Here is a 19,889-nt window from a genome sequence, read left to right as displayed (position 1 = left end):
TGATTGACGAAACTTATCTTATCCTATGGTATGATACAATGAATACAATTGGAAGCAAAGTGAGCACTTTTAAGATTGAGAAACTCTGAATCATAACACAAGAAAACGGGGGAAAATGTAAGAAATGAAATGGGAAAATTGGAAGGAGCATTGATTGATGAATGTGATGAAAGAAAAAGAAGTGGCAATTTGCAAGTGGGACCAAAACCAAAGGGAGGAGTAGCATTCGAATTCCCCGAAACAAGGGCTTATCTTGCCACGTGTCAGCATCGCAGCCCCCAATCAAATCATAGCATTGAGCTCTCAATTCTCATCCACCCTCAGAGGAATTAATAACAAACACCCGGTAATCTGTTTCTGCAAATTCGCCACTTGCAATCTAAAAGTTCCAAACTTTCCCTTGCAATCCATGGTTAAATACTAACCCTGGTTTGTTTTCACCCTTCACTTTGTCCTTATTTTCTCTCTTTGCAAAAGGGGTGTCACATCTCTCTCCTCATTCGGGTGGTGGCATTTTCATTTTCATTTTCAAGTTTTCAAGTTTTTTTCTTTTCTTTTCTTTGTTGTTGGTTCTCTATGTCAGTTTTGCGTTGTGTGCTTGGGTTGTATGCTGGTTGGTGTTCCAATTCACTCTCAGATTTCTTGGTTCTTGGCTTCAGAACGCCATGGCTGCCAAGAAGGCTTTTGAGTCATTTTCAAAATCTTTGATGGACGAAGTGCATAAATGGGGTTGTTTGAAGCAGACAGGGGTTAGTTTGAGGTACATGATGGAATTTGGGTCCAAACCCACGGATAAGAATCTTCTGATTTCTGCTCAGTTTCTTCACAAGGAGCTTGCCATTAGAATTGCTAGGAGAGCTATTGAGCTTGAGCATCTTCCCTATGGTTTGTCTCATAAACCTGCTATTTTGAAGGTATTCTTTTTACATTGTAGTGATGAATTATGGGTTATTCTTATTTTTTGTGTTTGTCTTTTTGATACCTTCTATGGTGCCCTTCATTTTGTTCCTTCTGCTTTCGGGGACACTCTTTTTGTTTGATCTTATCTGGTTACGGGGAAGGGAGCTTTTTTGGAATTGTCTTGCAATTTCTTTAGTGTTGTATTTGTTTCTTTTTCTTTATCTTGAGCATTAATAATGATTTAAGAAATTGACTTACTTTTATAAATTATCATTATTTTTTTAATAAAATATAGTTTGTGATTACCATTTTTAAGATAATGTAGATTCCTCTAAGGTGCCTAGCGTGTCATATTTGTGGATAATCTTGCCGGGTTAAACCAGCTTTGTGGATAAGCACGTGAAGTTTGAAGCTCTATTCTAATTTATTTCTTTTCTTTATAGATTCTAATTGAAATTCTGTAAATTAAGAACCTATATTACGTGGAGGTTAGGAGTGTATAATCACACTAGGGGCTTACAACGGGACGATGGTATATTGAAATAATATTTTGAATAATAAGAACCGAACTTCTGAAAAAACTGTTCAGAGGTTCAAATATCTTGTCAAGAACCAATAAATGAAAAATTTTAAGCTTTTAGGCTGATATGGGTTCTTGATTTATCCATTAAAATCTGATATTGAACATTCTGTCTTCCGCTAGCTACAAATGGTGTATGGTTTAATCACTATATCAATACAACATTTATTCTCATTCTTCTGCGCATTCTTGACAGTGGCAATTATCATAACTCCTTGGGGCTGAGCTCCTATTTTAGAACCTGATAATGTTAGTTAATGATGCTGCTGGATTGATGTAGGTTTTGATGTGTGTTGTGTGGTAATTTTAGTGACATTAGGGAGAAGGATTCACTTTAAAATTAATTTAATGTTTTTTAAAAGTTTATTGATCTTTTGTGCTACACTTTTATGATTTTAGGTTAGGGATTGGTATGTGGATTCTTTCCGTGATCTCAGATCCTTCCCCGATATCAAGAATATGAATGATGAAAGAGAGTTCACTGAAATGATCAAGGCCATCAAAGTGAGACACAACAATGTGGTACCTACAATGGCCTTGGGGGTTCAGCAGTTGAAGAAAGGTATGGACCCTAAGATTGTCTATGAAGATCTTGACGAGATTCATCAGTTCCTTGATCGCTTTTACATGTCAAGAATTGGAATCCGCATGCTTATCGGTTAGTTGAGAAAATATTGTCTGCCTTACAAGACTAAGCAATCTTTTGTTACTAACTTTTCTATTTAAATCTTTATAGTGAAGGTTTAATCCCTATCCTTGCTGTGTGTGTTTTTCATTTTTGTGGGATTCAGGGCAGCATGTTGAGTTGCACAATCCCAATCCTCCTCCCCACGTTGTTGGTTATATACATACAAAAATGTCTCCTTTGGAGGTGGCAAGGAATGCCAGTGAAGATGCACGTGCTATATGTTGTCGTGAATATGGCAGTGCTCCTAATGTCGATATATACGGAGATCCTGATTTTACTTTTCCGTGAGCTACATGCTTCTCACTTTCATAATTTCATTTGCTATTGTTTTGTTATCATTTTTTTTCGCATTTAATACACACTTTTTGGTCCATAGATTCCATCTTGTTTCTTATGCTTGGAACGGTTATCTCATAATCATTTATAATTATAGTTAAGTTGGTTCTGTTCTCTTTCTATATATATTTACTGTATGTATTTGTTGCAGTTATGTTCCAGCTCACTTGCATCTTATGGTGTTTGAGTTGGTTAAGAACTCACTCCGTGCTGTCCAAGAGCGTTATATGGATTCTGACAAAGTTTCGCCTCCTGTTAAAATAATAATTGCTGATGGAGTAGAGGATGTTACCATAAAGGTGCTTAGTTAAATTTTATAGTGCATTTGTTAGTTTTTTGAGTTATCTTTTTCCTCGGATTCTTACTTACCACTATCAAGATGCTATGTTAAAAGCTGTTTGGTCTAAGTGGCATTGTAGGTCTCAGATGAGGGAGGTGGAATACCAAGAAGTGGTCTATCAAAGATTTTTACATATCTATATAGTACAGCCAGAAACCCATTGGATGAGCATTCAGATCTTGGAACAGCTGATAATGTGACAATGGCTGGATATGGATATGGGCTTCCTATTAGCCGCCAATATGCTCGATATTTTGGAGGTGATCTCCAAGTAATCTCTATGGAAGGATATGGTGAGTAGGCTGTTACTTATTTTCCTCCTCATTGACAATATTTTTTGATAGATATCCTTCCAATATTAATAATTCTACTTCTTTAGCAATAAAAGTGTTACCAACTTTTTCTATCTCTTCTCCCTACAGGAGTTTTGAGATATGGGATTTAATTGCAGTTTGATAAGATAAAATCCTGTCAACCTTATTTTTGTAGTTACTTATTATGTCCCTGAGGCCCATTTGAATTTCTTCAGTAATAATTAGAGCTTTTATTGAAAGTATCAAGTGAATATCACTTTTCTCTTCCATGAGTAAGTCATTACACGTTAGGACTTTGTGAGGTCTAATTTGCAAGAGTGGCTTTTGAATTCCATGAGTCTAGTTTGGATAACTTAAAAATTTAAAGAGTACTTGTCTAATAACTTCTCTCATTTAACCAATAATAGTACTTATCAATAAGTTTATCCAAACTGGGCCTTATTCATTTTTTATATTGATTTTTTTTCTTATAATTACTTATCTAGAAGCTTATTCAAATTGTATCATACTATATTACATTTTTAGAGTACTGATTTGTTGTTTCCAGACTCCTTCAGTTTGCATTTTATTCTTGCTTCAAAATCAAGTTTTCTGATGCAGTCATGGGCTGTTTATTCACAGGGACTGATGCATATCTCCATTTGTCTCGTTTGGGAGATTCACAAGAACCTTTGCCCTGAAAGTACTTCTCAGTCGCACTCAAGAGTTACCATAAGTAACTTCAAGTAGTATGGTGCTAGGAAAATTACCATTGTTGTTAGTGTCAAAATGGACTATTTGCCGTCAATATTTCATATTCTAATAATTTCACAAATTTCTTGTAAATATGTCAATACTTAATATTGTGCATGGTGTTGGTCCCTTTGCCGTCGGATCCAGCTTCGAGAATTTGTCCCTTTTTATGGTCCTTTTTTCTTTCAAAATTTGATGCATTGGAGATAGTTAAAGGTGGAGATAATCCCACATGATTTTTAAACAAATAAGGTCATGCAACTATTTCTTAGCATGTGTCTCTAAATAGAATAGGGGCCCATTTTGTGTGGTCCAGCAATGATTCAAAATAAATTGAATGTAGGTCACTCGAATGCAAGATCTAATGTGCAACTCAACATCTTATTTTATTTTTGTTTTAGGTGAATTTAAATTTGCTTAAACAATAAAGTGATTTTTACTTAAGCTACTAAATATTTGTTTAAGCAAAAACATTATAAAACATCTTTTGGCACAGTTATAGCACAGCTTGCATTTTAATCAGTGAGATTATTAGTTATTTTAATTCTACATTTTATAATATTTTTTATTTTAATGTATGAATTTATAAAATAATATTTGTTTTGGTCCTATTTTTTTTCTTGATTTAATAATTATTATTTTATTATTTTTATTTATATATTTAAGGCTAAATATTGAGTTTTCTAATTGAATTTGAATTTAAATATTATATTGTATTTGATTTAGTTTTATATATTATGCCTTGTGACATGAAATTGTAAATATTGATTTTTCTATTCAATATTATTTATATCTTTTAAAAAAATTATTTAATTCTTATTGGTTTAACGACGGTTCAAACATTAAACCTTAAACCATGTCTTGATTGATTTAATGACTTGTCCCATTTTTAAACAAACCTTGATTTTTTCTTACATTTTTCTCTTCCCACAAGTTCCATAAAGTGCTGATTAGTTGCTTTATAAGCCTCTATTGTCAGCTAATGATGATAATAAACCTTCAGTTTTTGGTTTTTGTATTGCTATTGTTGCAATATCATGCATGCATGGCATACTTACATAAATTGGAATGCTTATAGTTAGTTTTTACACAAAAAAATATATAATTATGATTTTAGGTGCACACTTGCAAGTTGTCAAAAACTACTAGAGCAAAGCGCACACCATATTTGCATTGCAATTCAACATTGGTACCACACATGCATTTTAGGAAGAACAAAACATTGATGGTTTTGTACCTTTGTCCAGAAAAATCTGAAATCCTCCTTGTCTTATTTCAATTGCTACATCAGAGAACATTGCAGCAGCGAAATTGGGGATCAGGGGTCGTGTAGGTGAATTTTGCTTTTCTATACTTCCTTACCAAGTTTAATTAGTTTTAGTTTAATTTCTCACACAATGACAAAATGTCATCTTCAATTGCCCACATGTAGCAATAATTTGCGAAATAATGTGTTAGCATAAACCTAACGTGCCCAGTAAGTGATTTTATTAATACAAAACTAACGGTAGTTCACTCAAGGACTACCATAAAAAATGTTTGAACAAGTTAAGAATAGAAAACGTTAATTAAGTTAGGATCTAAAATAAAAAAGCATTACACAATTAGGACTTAAGTAACTATTTACTCTTACAAAAAGTAACAATAATAATCATAATTAAGATAATAAAAGGTAGGGAAAAATACGTTATACTTTGTCCAGTAACCTGCTCTTCCAATCTGCTGAGCGGTTCTGAATATTCTCAAATCACACAAATGAAATTCTACATTTAGCTCTCCCTTGCAGTATAGGGAACCCCAAGTAGTTCCCCACATTAGAAGTGAATCTAGCTTTTGTTAAAAGTTCATTGAGATCCTTTTGTCTATCCCAGCTATTGTTTCGATGGCAAATATAGATAAAGCTCTGTAAATCTAATCACATAAATCTTGCATTTCGTACATCTTATGGTGTTGACTTTTGTTTTACATTAATATCATGGGTAAGATTTGATATATGCCAGCTCTTACTAAATATCTCATATAACAGTAAATATGTTACTTAAATTAGTAAGAAAGCATTCAAACTAAAATGATTACACTTTTTGATATGAGAAAAAAAAAGGATTGGACACATGTTGAATTTTCACTGGAAAAGAGCAAGTAAAGGCTACAAGCGGCCACAAAAACTTAACTATTCGCTCAAATCATCATCAAAATAATTAAGATCAGATTCGTCATCAGTGGCAGCATCAATGTTAGCATGATCCACATCTGGTGATCCTACTGCTACATCAGTCATAGTCACCAGCTCAAGGGATCCCTTTAGAGGCCTTGCAGCTCCATCTTCATAATCAATTGAATCATTTTCATATTCATCGTCTAGTTCAACACCAAAAAGGATGTTCTAGAAAAACACGTGAAATAAAATTAGTGCACTGAAGCATAAAAATAAAATAACTTAACGAAAGGCGAGAATCAACCATGATTTATATATAAAAAATCCAATTCACAGGAATTAATACTTCATCATACAAGTTCAAAAGAACAAAAAGCACTGATTACCTTATCAACATCAGAGCTTTGTACATTGGCATCAACTATCCAATCATCGAGTAAATGCTCTTGCAGAACACTGTCAACAGAGGTCAACTTTGAGTCCCTGGACCTTTTTCTTAATTGGCATTCTCTAAGTCGCAAGTTGTAGTGAACGTAGATAATGTCATTCAATTTCTTCTGAGACAAACGATTTTGTCTTTTGCTATGTATCTGGTCGTATATACTCCAATCATGATCACAAGCAAAGGATGAACATGTCTGACTTAATATGCGTACGGCTATTCTTTGCAATTCCAAGCAACTTATTCCATGTTGTTGCCACCAGGCAGCTATAGTGACGTGAAAAAGGAAGCTGATGAACTCAAAGTCTCAAACAGAAGTTGGAAAGCACCTCTAATCAAGCTAATCATCTTAAGAAGCAGTTCTAACAGCAACACAGCAGTTTTTACCTGGTTCTAGACCTGATCTTGTGCTAATTGCCAATTCAGTTCCAAAGTCATCTTGTGCAGAATTATAATGAGCAATCTGAAAATGACATCACTTTGAAACAGATAAAATAAATATATAAAATATTTGGTACCAAATAGCAGTCATTAAGAACACCGTACCTGCATTGATGCAGATATCCGTCTCATATTATCTGGCTCCAACCGAACAATACATTCGTTGAGCCCCCGAACTACCTCAGAATGCTAGTCATATCAAACATTCTCATCAGGATAGAATTCAAGTAAAATTTGAAAATTTTCAACCACTAAGAAATATTCAATATTGTCACATACCGCTACAAAATCCTGACGATATCGGTATGAAGGATTTAAGAAGTAAGCAGCCAAGTAAAGAGGGTGACAGAACAGAGAGTTCCAATGACTATCTATCACCTTCCAGAATGGTTCATATTTACGAGCATCGTCACTATGAACAGATTTAATTGCAATTTTTGCCTTGTACATATCATTATATATATATGGCATTGACAAGCTCTCGCCACTATAAACCTTTTGAAGTACTTGCATAATGGGATCTACTGACTTCCTAACATATTGCATTTTCTTCCAAAATGTGACATTCAAAACAATTTTTTCAACTTCTTTCCCCTCGATTGAACTGGAAAATCTGGATGAAATCCATTTATTGGAAAGAAACATTCTTCTGAGACCAACTCGATGATCCAGCAAACTCTGCAAAGTAGAGAAGCTAGAGGCATATCGGGTGCCAGCTGGTTTAAGAAGCTCCTGGCCCTGGGTAAATTCACTTTTCAATAGGTTTAACAACCATATTTGATTGTATATTAGTTTTGTAATTTTCTGGCCCTTTTCCATGCACTCTTCTACACATCTTATCTTCATAAAATCTTCAAGCATTCGATTAATACAATAAGTGGCACAAGGGGTCCAGAATAAATTCCTTCTTTTCTCTTCAAGCATTTTTCCAGCAGCTTTATAATTAGGAGTATTTTCAGTGATTACCTGCATCAAAAGGGAGAAATAGGAGAAACAATGATTAATAATAGCTGCAAGGTGATATTTAGGATGAAGGAGGATGCCACAATACTGAATGAACATTTTACCTGCACTACATTTTCCTCACCTATTTCTTCCACTACTTTGTCCAGAAGCTTAAATAAATTTGGTGCATCCTCTACTATATTGGTGGCATCAATTGAAGAAACAAAGTATACACCATGAGGACAAGAAACAAGAAAGTTAATAATTGTCCTACCCTGTGTATCTCTCCAACTATCTGCCATTATAGAACTACCAGTGATTGCCCAGGAAGCCTTATATTCAACAATGTAGTTTTTAATGGAGTTGATTTCCTCCTGCAAAAAGCGACCAGAAATAAGTTGGCTTGGTGGGCATACCAGTCCTTGTCCATATTGACCAACCATTTCCAGCATTTTATGAAAATATAGGGAGTCTGCAGCTTGCAATGGAATTCCTGCATGGTAAAAGAACTTGCAAATTGAAGAAATAACTTCCTTGCGTAATTTCTTAGTGGGCCCTGTCTTAACTTTTACTTGTTTGTAAGTTTGAGGAGTCTGATTCTTGGGCAGTTTCAGGTAAACATTATCCAATCTTGATCTTCTCAACACTGGTTCAGGACCAGTACTTGGTGACATTCCCTTGAAGGTCTTTATCAAATCTTTAGAGAATCTCTTATCAACATCAATCAAAGTTTCCTTGTTCATATGATGTAAAGTATCTTCCACTTGCTCATACTCATCATCATCGTTATCGGACTTTGCATAGAAAGGCATCAATTCCTTAGCCTCAGGTCGCCTAAGTCTCCTTCCAGTGCGATGCCATTTCATATTCTCTTTTATTTTAATATAAACTTCTTCTGGAGCATTTTTACAAGGTGCTACCTCTCCAGGAATTCTAGCCAAATGTTGTTTAAACCGATTAATTCCTCCACTAACAACTTTTTCACAGTAATTGCATTTGACTTTCTTCTTTCGCTCATCCTGAGCTACACCATGTTCCCACCCTGGGTCAATATATCCTAAGGACCGAAGAGGAGTCAAATTTACAGATACACTTCTATCATCCATCAATTGCTTCCCTTTGATTCTACACCCAACTTGGTCCTCATCATCTTCATCTTCATTAGAGTGAAAATTTATATATGCTTGTGAATCAGTTAGCTTTTGTTTCTTATTGGAACGGCAGCCTTCCAGATTTTCCTTCATTTTTAGGTAGACTTCCTCAGGAGCCTTTTCACAGTACGTTACTTCACCGGAAACTCGAGCTAAATGCTGCTTTAATCTGTATATCCCACCACTAACTATTTTCCCACAGTAATTGCATCTAACCTTCTTTTTCCGCTCATCCTGAGCAATGCCATGATCCCAACCAGGATCAACAAATCCAGTGGAGCGCACTGGAGCCATTGCATCCAAAACAGAGCTATTGTAATTCCACTCACATGAAAATGGGTGCTAAATACAAGGCACATACAAGCTCAAAACTACAAAATATCAAGAAATTGGAGAACCTTCCCTGCTCCAGCAATCATGATGTATGGTGTTGGCTGCCCAGATCCTTGAACTTTAAAGCAATATGGCATGAAAAAAATAAAAAATAAAAATATGATTAGATTACAAAATCAAATATAAAAAAAGGAAGACAATAGCTTATAGCAGAAAGAAATATGGGTCCTAAATCATTGAGATAATCTAACTTGAATTTTTCAGATATTAAATAAGAGAGAAGTTTTGAAACAGATCATACCATAAAAAAATGAAAAGGGAACGTTTAGGAAAACAATGATGATGACTGACACATAAAGATGCCTAAATGTTCAACTACAAGTTCTCATCCAAATACCCTCTCCACTTCCCACACACCATGACTGCCACCAGTTCTATGGTGATCATTTTCTTGTGATCTTTGTTGTTGCTTCTTAACCAAAAAGGAAAAAGTGAGGCACAAGCATCTTCAGAAGCTGCCCAACAAGGATTACTTTGACATTTAACGGATAGAGACATGTAAAGTCCAACACCTTAAGATCGCCACTTCAACATTGCACAACTGCACCTATGAGTTCTAGAAACACTCAATAAAAAGGTCATTCCAGCTTGGAGAAATTATTCAGTGCATTTTTCCTGTCTCTAATCTTATTCCCTAATATAGAAAACACAGAACTTATTTTGAACTTGTGTAGATCAACCCAATAAAAGAATTAACTCATCATGTTTGCACTTTAACATAGAATGTGATTCATTTCCTAATTCCTGTTCCTTCACAACTTGTGTCAATTTTTCAAACTTGTTTAATGACCAACAAAAATGCCTGAGAATTTGGTCAACATAGTTCACACAGTAGCAGGCAAAACCCAGAAGAACTTATCACTGTTTACCACAAAAGGCACACACATACCTATGTTCAAACGTATTGCCTTCCCCTTATACATATACCTGAATTTGGATCCTCTCATGTTGTTGAGTAACAAACATGATACAATCATATTAGAGATAGAAAGACAATTTTTATCAATTTTAATTTATGGGACCTACAACCAATCAAGTTGGGTCCTTATTTGATAAAAAAATGTGTCTTTCTCTTTCCAACACAACCATATCATGTTACTTATTAGCATGAGAGGATCCACATTCTACATACCCATTTATGACACACCTCCCCATTCACTCTCCTTTATTCATTTACTAACCAGTCACTCACCAGTAGGCCAAGAGACCACAATACTCTAAAAGCCAGTCATGCGACTATAGCAGAATCTGACAACAATAGTCCTTCTTTTCCATGCAGTCTCTGTAACTACATTATCACCTTCATAATTAAGCCAAAAGTGACATAATCACGAAGCTGATTTGAAAGAATTCAATTAACTTCAAAGCAGAAAACTTAATAGCATGTTTGGAACCGTGTTTGAACATTCTTAAAAATCGGTTAACGCGCAAGTTATAACTAGTAGCTTTGCAATAAACGAGGATCCGTTCCTAATCAAACGTGAATCCAAACACACTTACGAAATATAGTGAAAATTTGAACATGAAGGTTTGGATAAAGCTCAAAATCACAAATTATTATAATTATTACAGGAATTGACTACACCATAAAACCCTAAGCGGAAGACAGAAAGTGAAAGGGTTGAATCGTAGAAAGAAGATAGAGAAAGAAACCTTAAAGGAAAACGATCCAGATCGAAGTGAGCCCATCGGTTCAGAAGGACGCCGGCGGAGAATGGAATACAATCGGTGACGGTTTGCCGGCGTCGGAATCGTTCGGCCGTCGGCGGTGGTCGCAGGCGACGCGGAAATCGCTTGGGAATCGTGAGTCGCGAGTGAATGGCTGGGTGAGACTCTTAACTCGACCCGGCCGTGTTATACCGATTTATCTTTCCTCTTTTTTTAAGAAAATATTCTCATAAATTGTTTTGCTTATTATTATTGTTACAGTATATTGATAATGCGTTAATAAGTATACTTTTAAATGAAAAATCATATATTTAGCATATGAATTTATAATCATTATTTGGTATTAATTAATCTTTGTTGAGAAAGTTACGAGTTGGTCTACGTTTCAAGGAATTCGGTGAGTTGACTCAGCGGGTCTCAACACAGGAAAATAAACAATCACTCACTGAGTCATTTACATTCCATATAAAGCATATAGTTTTCTCAATGAAATATATCACTTTGTCACAGATAAAATTGGTATATACGCAACATAGTTCCTTCCATTTTGAATTCAACATTCTCATGAGTTGCATGCCACATCGTCATTTATAGATTCTCCTCATTCATTCATTGCATATTCTTCCAATTTAAGGATGTGTTTGAATCAGTGAAAGGATATTGTATAATGATAAAATTAAACAAAATATTTATTCCATTATTTGAGTAGTCAATAGAGTGAAATCTTTTATAATACCTTCACTTTAAAACTATATTTTCAATTTAATTTATACTTTACTTTGTTTATTACCAAATAAAAAATAATTACATGTATCTATATTAAACTAAAACATTTCATAAGAATAAAAAGATATTATTATTTATAAAAAACTAAAGCTATTTTTTGTATGCTAGTTAAGAACGCAAAAAACAATTATGGCAATAAATGATGATTTTTTTTGGTATGTATCTAAATTGATGTAACTAATTATTTTTTAAGATTTTAATTTTCAAACAGTATATTCTTTAAATTTATATATATCATTTAAAGCAAATTTTAATTTAATTATATTTATATTTAAACATGACAGTCAATTTCAAATTAATAAAAATTAATCTAAAAGTAAATATATCACTTTTGTTTTATTAAAAAAAGTCATTCACATATTAATGAATAAAAGCTTCAAATTTATTTTAACAAACATTATTCTCATAAAAAATTAAAAATTATAATAAGAATATTATTTTACATTTTTCTATAAAAAAAATTCAGTTAGTAAAAAAATTATAAAAAAATAAAATTTTTCTTTCAATAAAATTTATATTTATTAAAAATTTATTTCCAAAAATTCAAGAGAACGAAAACTTTTTGTTTAATTTGATAGTAAAAATCTTTTAAAACTTCAAATATATATATATATAAAGAGATGCTACGGTATGTAGTTCAACTATTGAAGAGTTTTCTGAATTCAAAATTGGTGCCCGTTAATAATTAACAGAGATAGACATAGGAATATCACCAACTCTAATGAAAAGAGTAATGATATACTAACAAAATTTTCATGACACTTTTTACAATTTATTTCTTTCTCATTCTCTCTCCCCATTACATCATGCATTTTATTCTTATCTCTCCCTTAAATTGTGTGGGAGTAGCACTACACTAAAGAGAATGGTATATATACAATTGATATCTTAACCCATCTACATAACTATCCCACCTCAAACAAAAATGCAAAATATACATTATCTGACTTCTAAATTCTTTTCTTTCAGCATATCACTTCAGAGCTGCCTAGCTGTTGCTTTGGATGAACACCCAAATCATTTGATAACTTCTTGCATAGCTACATCATAACAAAAAACATTGTGAATATAAGCCTCAAAATTTCTGTATAAGGGAGCCTAGAGAGAAGTGTGTGTTTGTATGTGAGAGAGGTGATACATACCTGTCTATATACAGAAGCATCTCCATAAGACTTACGTAACTCTACTACATACAAGGATGGGCTTATTTCAAACACCTGTTTATATATTTGAAGGATAAGAAAATTTCATAATGCATGAAAACTATACATGCAGATTGCAAACATTTAAGCTGTTAACATCAGTATATGAAAGTTTAGCTAAGTCTCAGCATGCATTACCTCTGCTGCCACTGAGAGGCTACCTAGACTTTTCTGTGCTTTGTTCTCTTGTATCACTTTCAACTGAAATTCGAATTTGTAAAGACTTTAAGCCAAAGTAATACTTCAATTATTAGCAATTTAGCATGTGCTTTAAAAATGGATTTACCCTTAAGTGAAAAAATGTTCATAATGAAAAAGTGTGTATATAATATTACACTTTAGAAGAGTTAAATTTGTTAAACATGCATTAAGCCTTAAAAAAATTACTCTCTTTAGTACAGACCATTCCATTTTTCTTCTGGACTCTAAATCCCATTCCAGTTACAATGTCTTCAATCCCCTCAGCCAAATCTTTAGGTGAATGGGTTGATGTAAATCTTATCTTCCTCTCAGAGACATCCTGGAATTTTCAGAACAATGTTCATTAAATAGAGTGAACTTTCCGTAGGACACGGGACATTGTACTCAAAATATAATAAAACATATGTCCGTAAGTGTCAATAAATTTTCATCCTCCGATCCTCACCTCTTTCTCAAAAAAGCCAGAGAGGTCTAGACATGAAGACATCCCTATCAACTGAAAAGCATTGATGAGTGTTGGTGATCCTGGACCCCCCTGATATTCTAGTGACTGTTACAAAGATAAATGTTCGGAGTTAAAGATAGAAGAAAGGAAAAAAAGAAGGAAAACTAAAAGTGTAAAGTGGAAACAATTATTAATGACTTAGTTAAAAAAATATACCTCATCATGGATGGAAAAGGCTTCATCATCAATATATACATCCTCTTCCACATCTTCTGGATTAGCAGGGTTATAGCCCTCCTTGAACCATTCATCTTCTTTGATCATAGCCATTGTTATCCGGGTTTTAGGATTGGGATCAAGAATCCTCCTGATAATGTATTGGGCACCAGGTGATAGCCATCTTGGTATCTGAACATCTCCTTTAAAAATCTGTGATGGGAAAAAAATTGATATTTAGTTCATGAAACTACTAAACTAAACAACATAAGAGAAACATAGAAGCAACATATACGGATACCTTTTGATAGAGAACTGCAAGATTTCTATCATCAAAAGGAAGGTATCCTGTTAGAATTACATACAAGATAACTCCACATGACCATATATCTGATGTTGCACCATCATAGCCCCTATTGGCAAGGATCTCTGGAGCAACATAGTTGGGACTTCCACAGGTTGTATGCAGCAACCCATCTGCCTGAAATTTTCATACAGTTAAATCATACAAGTCAATTACCAAAATGATGAAAGGAAAAAGAAAAATATGTATCCTTAAATATCAGTAATGACCAAGAATTATAATTTGACACAGCAAGGAATTACGGAACACTGAAAATTAAAATATCTCAAAATTTTGAGCTCATTTCAAAATTTCAAATCAAATAAGTGGTATCTTACTCAGATTGATTGAAAAACCTACACCAATAGATAAAAACCGTTGACAGAAAACTGGAGTAACTAGTTATGTTAGGCATGACAATGCTAAGGGAAATGTGTTGTTTTTAGACATATGCTTATAAGCACTTTCTCAAGTTTCCATTGAGTTAAAAACATGAAGTTGCCTTGAGGTAAGATTCATAGGATATCTCACCCTAAAATGCCGGGGCAAAGCACTAAGGTTAAAGTCGGTTATCTTTATGTTCCCTTTGGCATCCATTAGCACATTCTCCAGCTGCAAAAAGTTACCATTTTTTTTTAAAAAGACTATAAAAATTGGTAACCATATTAGAGCATAGTTTCAACTCTAGCTGCACAATACTAAACAACAGTTCTTAGGAAGACTGGGAAAAGACCTTGAGATCCCGGTGGTAGACACCTTTATTGTGGCAATAGCTCACAACGTCAATCAACTGTTGGAACATCTTCCTACCATCAGCTTCTTTAAGTTTACCGTTGGATGCCTGTGAAAACATGTAGCTCATTCATTAATTCTCATTGTCATTAGATCATGTATATGAATAATAACAAGCAAATGCTTCTTACAATTTTGTCAAATAACTCTCCTCCATTCGCGTACTCAAGTACCATATAAATTTTGGTTTTGCTAGCCAAGACCTGCGTGATTACAGCTCCAAATCATAATCAAACATCAAGGTTTCAAAGACAAGCAGCATTTCGTCGCAAATGCAACAAATCACTTTATTGGCCTTTCATTTTTTCAGAACTAATGTTGTATCTAATAGAAAAATTATTCATGTGTTGACATCTTTTTCAGAGTTATTCCTATTCTTCCAATCTAAAAATTTTCAAATATGGTCGCTTTATGGTCCTTTCATTTAAGGATTGATGCTGTATATAATATAAAAATATTCACGCGTCTTGACCAAATAACTTTGACATAGTATCAAAGCTGTCTGTATTCTTCTATTAAAAAAAAAAAGAATTTTAGCATAGGTAAATTGGCCAGTGCATTATGCAAATTAAGATTAAACCCCTCTTGCGTTAGGGGTGTGGTATAGATTTAATATAAAGTTATTGATCTATCATCTCCTAATGGTCGATGACAGGTGCAATTCACATTCAAATTTTACTATATATGAATATATAAAATAATATACACCATATATTTGCAAGAGAGTATATGGTGGGAGCATTTGATCTTATAAATGTTATTTTATGCATATGATATGTGCTAATGATATTAAGCAGAAACATGTCGGGGCCCACCAGCATGAAACACTGTTATTGTGAGACACTAATTATTCAAGGGAGGGCCACCCCGGCTAAAGGTTTTATTCTATAGGGATACTGACAAATTATTGGTGGACACTCAATGATTGTAGAAATTAATACGTAGCTCTCATTTACAGTTTGAATACATTGCTACATGGAGGGACCATCTGATCTGAAGATGTCAATATTTTACACATAAAATGTATGCTTGCCGTGATGATAAGCAAGAACATATTGGGACCCTCCTCACATTAAAGATAGTGTAAGATGGATACACTAATTATTCCTCCTATTGCAATTTGCAACCACTAGTTTAATTTTACAAACAACACTGATAGATTATGGGTGAATACTTGATGGTTAAAAAAAAAAAAGTTAAAATATATTTTTTAACTGATACATAGTATTTTATTTTCAATTTGTCTTGTGTTTGACGTATAACTGTTCTCAATTCGGTCCTTGTTATGTGTTACTGTAACATCGTTTAACATAATTGAGTGCACGGACCAAGAAAAAATGAGTGTTACATGGAAAGATCGGTTATTATTTATGTTATATGTATTTTCAATTCGAGTCCTAAGCCATATATAATTCTATATTAATTTCAAGGTATTATAATGATAACAAATAAACGAAAATGTTTTAAAAAGTGATCATATAAGACAAAAAGAAATTAAGAATAAGTGTTGCATGAAACCTTCTAAAATAATTTGCAAGGTGTAACCCCACCGCCACTACTACTAATGACGTGCGTAGACGCAAAGCAAATTAAAACATTAATTATGAAATCTTCAAACGATATTTTAGTTTTTTAATAGAGAAAAATTCTTAGCCAAACACGATCTTAGATTGAGAGGAAAATAGTATTTTATGGTCATCTCCACCGAAGCAAAAAATATTTATTTCAATAAATTAAAGCGAAGGGGAACCGAACAATAAAATTCGAAGCATAAAGTCCAAAGGGTGAGTTTCAAGGTTCGAACATTATACAAAAGCAAACCTATAAAAAAACTTGATTCTTAACGTGTTTTGAAAGATCTTAATTTGCGGCATAATCTAGCATCACCGCAAATTATATTTTATCCCTTTGAAATAAAGTCATGCTGCTAGGGGTCCACAATTCAATCAATCCCCTTCAAATTATATAAATTGATGACGATTTTATCCAACAATTGTGGATGCCCAATAAGAATTCGCAGAGAATGGGTTGAACGTTGGTTGAAACCTCAGTGTGTGACCCAGTTCAGGAATGTGACACACAAAATATTGGTAGGGTCTAGACATAGAAGAAGCAATAATTTAGGAAATGTGGACCAAGATGTTATGGGATTCGGCTTCTGCGTGTTTGAAAGGTTAGTGGTTCATTGGTGAGGTGTTTGTAGTGAGTTTCGCTTTCTCTAATCTTGGAATCGGATTATGGATAACCACATGAACAGGTTTCCACGGAGGAAAATACAAGCCAAAGTAACTTTTTCCTTTGAAATGGACATTTGCCATAATAACACCCAAAATATAAATTCTTCCACGATCAATGATTTTAAAGTGCATCAGCTGCACTTTACACGTAAAACTCATGGCCAAGAAAAGTTATCCAATCAAGGTTGAACGAAAAATAGATTATCCACTAAGGGATCAATTCCTAACCCAGAAAATTTTTGGGAAGATGGAGAGGGGAGAGAAGAAAAAGGCAATAATACTAAGATTATAGGTGCAACCAAACAAGTGTAACAACCTTAGATTTGGAATTTATACTTTAAGTTTGTCGGATTGCAGATAGAATATGACCAATCATAGAATATTAGGATTTACCTCGTATAATCTAACGATGTTGGGATGTTTAAGGAGCTTCAAGGTGGATATTTCCCTCTTTATCTGCAATGAAAAATGAAGGTAAGAAAACTGAAAACAAGTTGTATTTGAATCATAATTATGGGGCGAAGGAAGAGAGAGGTGATGATTAAAAAACAAGACACGAATTTTGCACAAAAATGGCAAAACAAAATGGATATGAAACTCAAATATTGCAGGACCACACAGTTTTCTTCTGTGCCAGAAGATTTAATAGATTCAGGATGCTCATTGAACTCCACCCAAGTTCGAAAATGTCCAATTTGTAACACACACACACACACAAAAAGAGAGAGAATTATGAATAGAGAAATAACGGAAGCAAACCTGATCAGTGTTATTGAGGTCAATGATCTTGCTCTTCTCAAGTATCTTAATAGCAAAAAGTTTACCAGAATTGGTGTCCCTTGCCAGCTTGACTTTTCCAAAATTGCCTTCTCCAAGTGTCCTTCCTAATTCATATTTCCCAAGTCGCATTCCCTGCCCCTCTTTCTTCCTCCCAAGGTTTAAGATCACCATCACCAATTTCCCCTTTTCTCCTTTCTAATCTCTCTCTCTCTCCAATCCCCCCAAAAGGAAACAAGCCCAAAATTCCCTTTTTTTCTGTTCCGAAATTTTTGCTTGCTTATTTATGTATGGTAACAGCCAACGGCTGCAAGTGCAACCAGCTGAAACGGTCTCCAAGGAAACGGAAAACGGTTTCCCTATATTAAGGATAAAATGAATGAAAACGTTAATAATAACGAAAACGTGTCACTGAGATTACAAGTGAATCGAAATTCGGAGGATTCAACTGAACCGCGCTTCTGCTCCCTCTGCCCCTTTGTTTGATTCACACAAAGAAAGGAAATGAAAAGCTCTTCGTTGGTTCTACGTGCGTTACGTGTTTTGAAACGATTACCTGTAAATACTTCCAACGCCGTTTTACTATATACTAGTGTTTTTCTTTTATTTATTTAAAGTATTCGTTTTGGACAAATCATACTCTATAATAAATATGTATAACAATTTATATAACTAAGAGAAATAGGAAGAAAATTACAAAATATATATAAATATGATAAATAATGTAATAAAAATTGAAAGTATTATAAATTATTTTACATTTTTATTACGTGATGTATATGACATAAAATGTACGCATACTATTCATATTTTTGATTGGTTCAACAAGAGTTTCCCTACACGTAACCTCATATCACTTTCACGTGACAACTTTGGAGGGTGATTCATGCTTGATGTTTGGTGTTCTCGATAATGTTATTTTAAATGTTATTTTTGTGTGGAGTTATTGAAAATAAAAAAAATTAATTTTTACTTTGAAAATTGAGTTTAAGTAAAATTAACAATAATTAAATTTGTTACAAAATCAATTATTTATTATATTTTTAATGTAATAAAAGTTTTTCAATAAAAACTTATTATCTTTATATGTTTAAATTCGATTCTAAAAAATAAAGTTTTAAAAAATATAATAAATAATACTGTTGCAAAATAAGAAAAAAAATAATGTAGTTAATTTGTTTACAAAATTTTAATTAGAATTTATGTTATACTTAAAATGCTATTTTGTTAATTTTTTAAATTCAATCCCTATTTAAATCACTGGCAACTATTTAAAAAGTTTTGAAACAAAAATGTCAGTGGGAAACTTATTCCTATACTCCCTTTATTAGTAAATGAAAAATAATATATTCATTTGCTATTTTGTGGTGTGAGGCGTAAAATGACTGAAATGATCGAAAACAAATAAAAAAAATATAAAATTATGAGAATATGATATTTTTTAATAAAGAGCATATTAGTATGTAGCACTGTGTATCAACTAACACATTTTTATTTTATATTTTTAAAAAGAAAAAGAGTCCGAATTCCGAAGCTTAGTATTTTTAATTATTTTATTTTTAAAAATAATAATTATTTTCATTCACCCATTGTCAATAATTGAAAAATAGTGAAGTACTTTGTATAAGAAATGAAAACATGATTATTTTACTAGCTTTTCTTTGTTTCATATTTTTGTAAATGAATTATATTAATATTTTATAAATAAATAAAATGAATATAAAAGTAAGGTGTGCTTAGAATGAGGACATTATTATTAATAAAAGCATTGTATTCATGACTATTTGAACTTTTTGGTGGTCCTA

The 19,889-nt window shown here is 33.2% G+C and overlaps 3 protein-coding genes across 5 annotated transcripts; 1 reads left to right on the top strand and 2 right to left on the bottom strand.

Annotated features, from left to right (window-relative positions):
* Positions 1–146: 146 nt before the first annotated feature.
* Positions 147–4,158, top strand: LOC113874310 (pyruvate dehydrogenase (acetyl-transferring) kinase, mitochondrial). Its single transcript, XM_027512547.1, has 6 exons — positions 147–914; positions 1,880–2,138; positions 2,272–2,452; positions 2,656–2,803; positions 2,924–3,137; positions 3,780–4,158. The coding sequence occupies exons 1-6, from the start codon at positions 666–668 to the stop codon at positions 3,836–3,838; spliced, it is 1,110 nt and encodes a 369-aa protein (XP_027368348.1). The 5' UTR covers positions 147–665; the 3' UTR covers positions 3,839–4,158.
* Positions 4,159–5,785: 1,627 nt separating this feature from the next.
* LOC113867271 lies at positions 5,786–11,341 on the bottom strand. 2 transcript variants are annotated; one of them, XM_027502473.1, is made up of 7 exons: positions 11,071–11,341; positions 7,996–9,475; positions 7,208–7,894; positions 7,034–7,117; positions 6,875–6,950; positions 6,432–6,754; positions 5,786–6,273 (listed from the first exon to the last, which is right to left on the bottom strand). In XM_027502473.1, exons 2-7 carry the CDS (start codon positions 9,316–9,318, stop codon positions 6,061–6,063), a joined length of 2,706 nt encoding a protein of 901 aa, XP_027358274.1. In that variant the 5' UTR covers positions 9,319–9,475; positions 11,071–11,341; the 3' UTR covers positions 5,786–6,060. The 2 variants fall into 2 exon arrangements, with proteins under 2 accessions (XP_027358274.1, XP_027358283.1); XM_027502482.1 differs by lacking the exon at positions 11,071–11,341 and having other exon boundaries at positions 5,798–6,273; positions 7,996–11,033.
* A 1,377-nt stretch (positions 11,342–12,718) lies between these two features.
* Positions 12,719–18,369, bottom strand: LOC113867283 (CBL-interacting serine/threonine-protein kinase 1-like). 2 transcript variants are annotated; one of them, XM_027502494.1, is made up of 12 exons: positions 18,067–18,369; positions 17,701–17,763; positions 15,202–15,273; positions 15,012–15,119; positions 14,810–14,890; positions 14,237–14,416; positions 13,936–14,148; positions 13,720–13,824; positions 13,477–13,593; positions 13,212–13,274; positions 13,014–13,088; positions 12,719–12,911 (listed from the first exon to the last, which is right to left on the bottom strand). In XM_027502494.1, the coding sequence occupies exons 1-12, from the start codon at positions 18,256–18,258 to the stop codon at positions 12,837–12,839; spliced, it is 1,344 nt and encodes a 447-aa protein (XP_027358295.1). In that variant the 5' UTR covers positions 18,259–18,369; the 3' UTR covers positions 12,719–12,836. The 2 variants fall into 2 exon arrangements, with proteins under 2 accessions (XP_027358295.1, XP_027358306.1); XM_027502505.1 differs by lacking the exon at positions 13,477–13,593.
* Positions 18,370–19,889: the final 1,520 nt, after the last annotated feature.

This window comes from Abrus precatorius, unplaced genomic scaffold (genome assembly GCF_003935025.1).
Source record: "Abrus precatorius isolate BTA unplaced genomic scaffold, Abrus_2018 Scaffold10, whole genome shotgun sequence".
NCBI lineage: Eukaryota > Viridiplantae > Streptophyta > Magnoliopsida > Fabales > Fabaceae > Abrus > Abrus precatorius.
The sequence above is the reverse complement of the archived record's forward strand: the minus strand, read 5'-3'. Positions and strand labels throughout refer to the sequence as shown.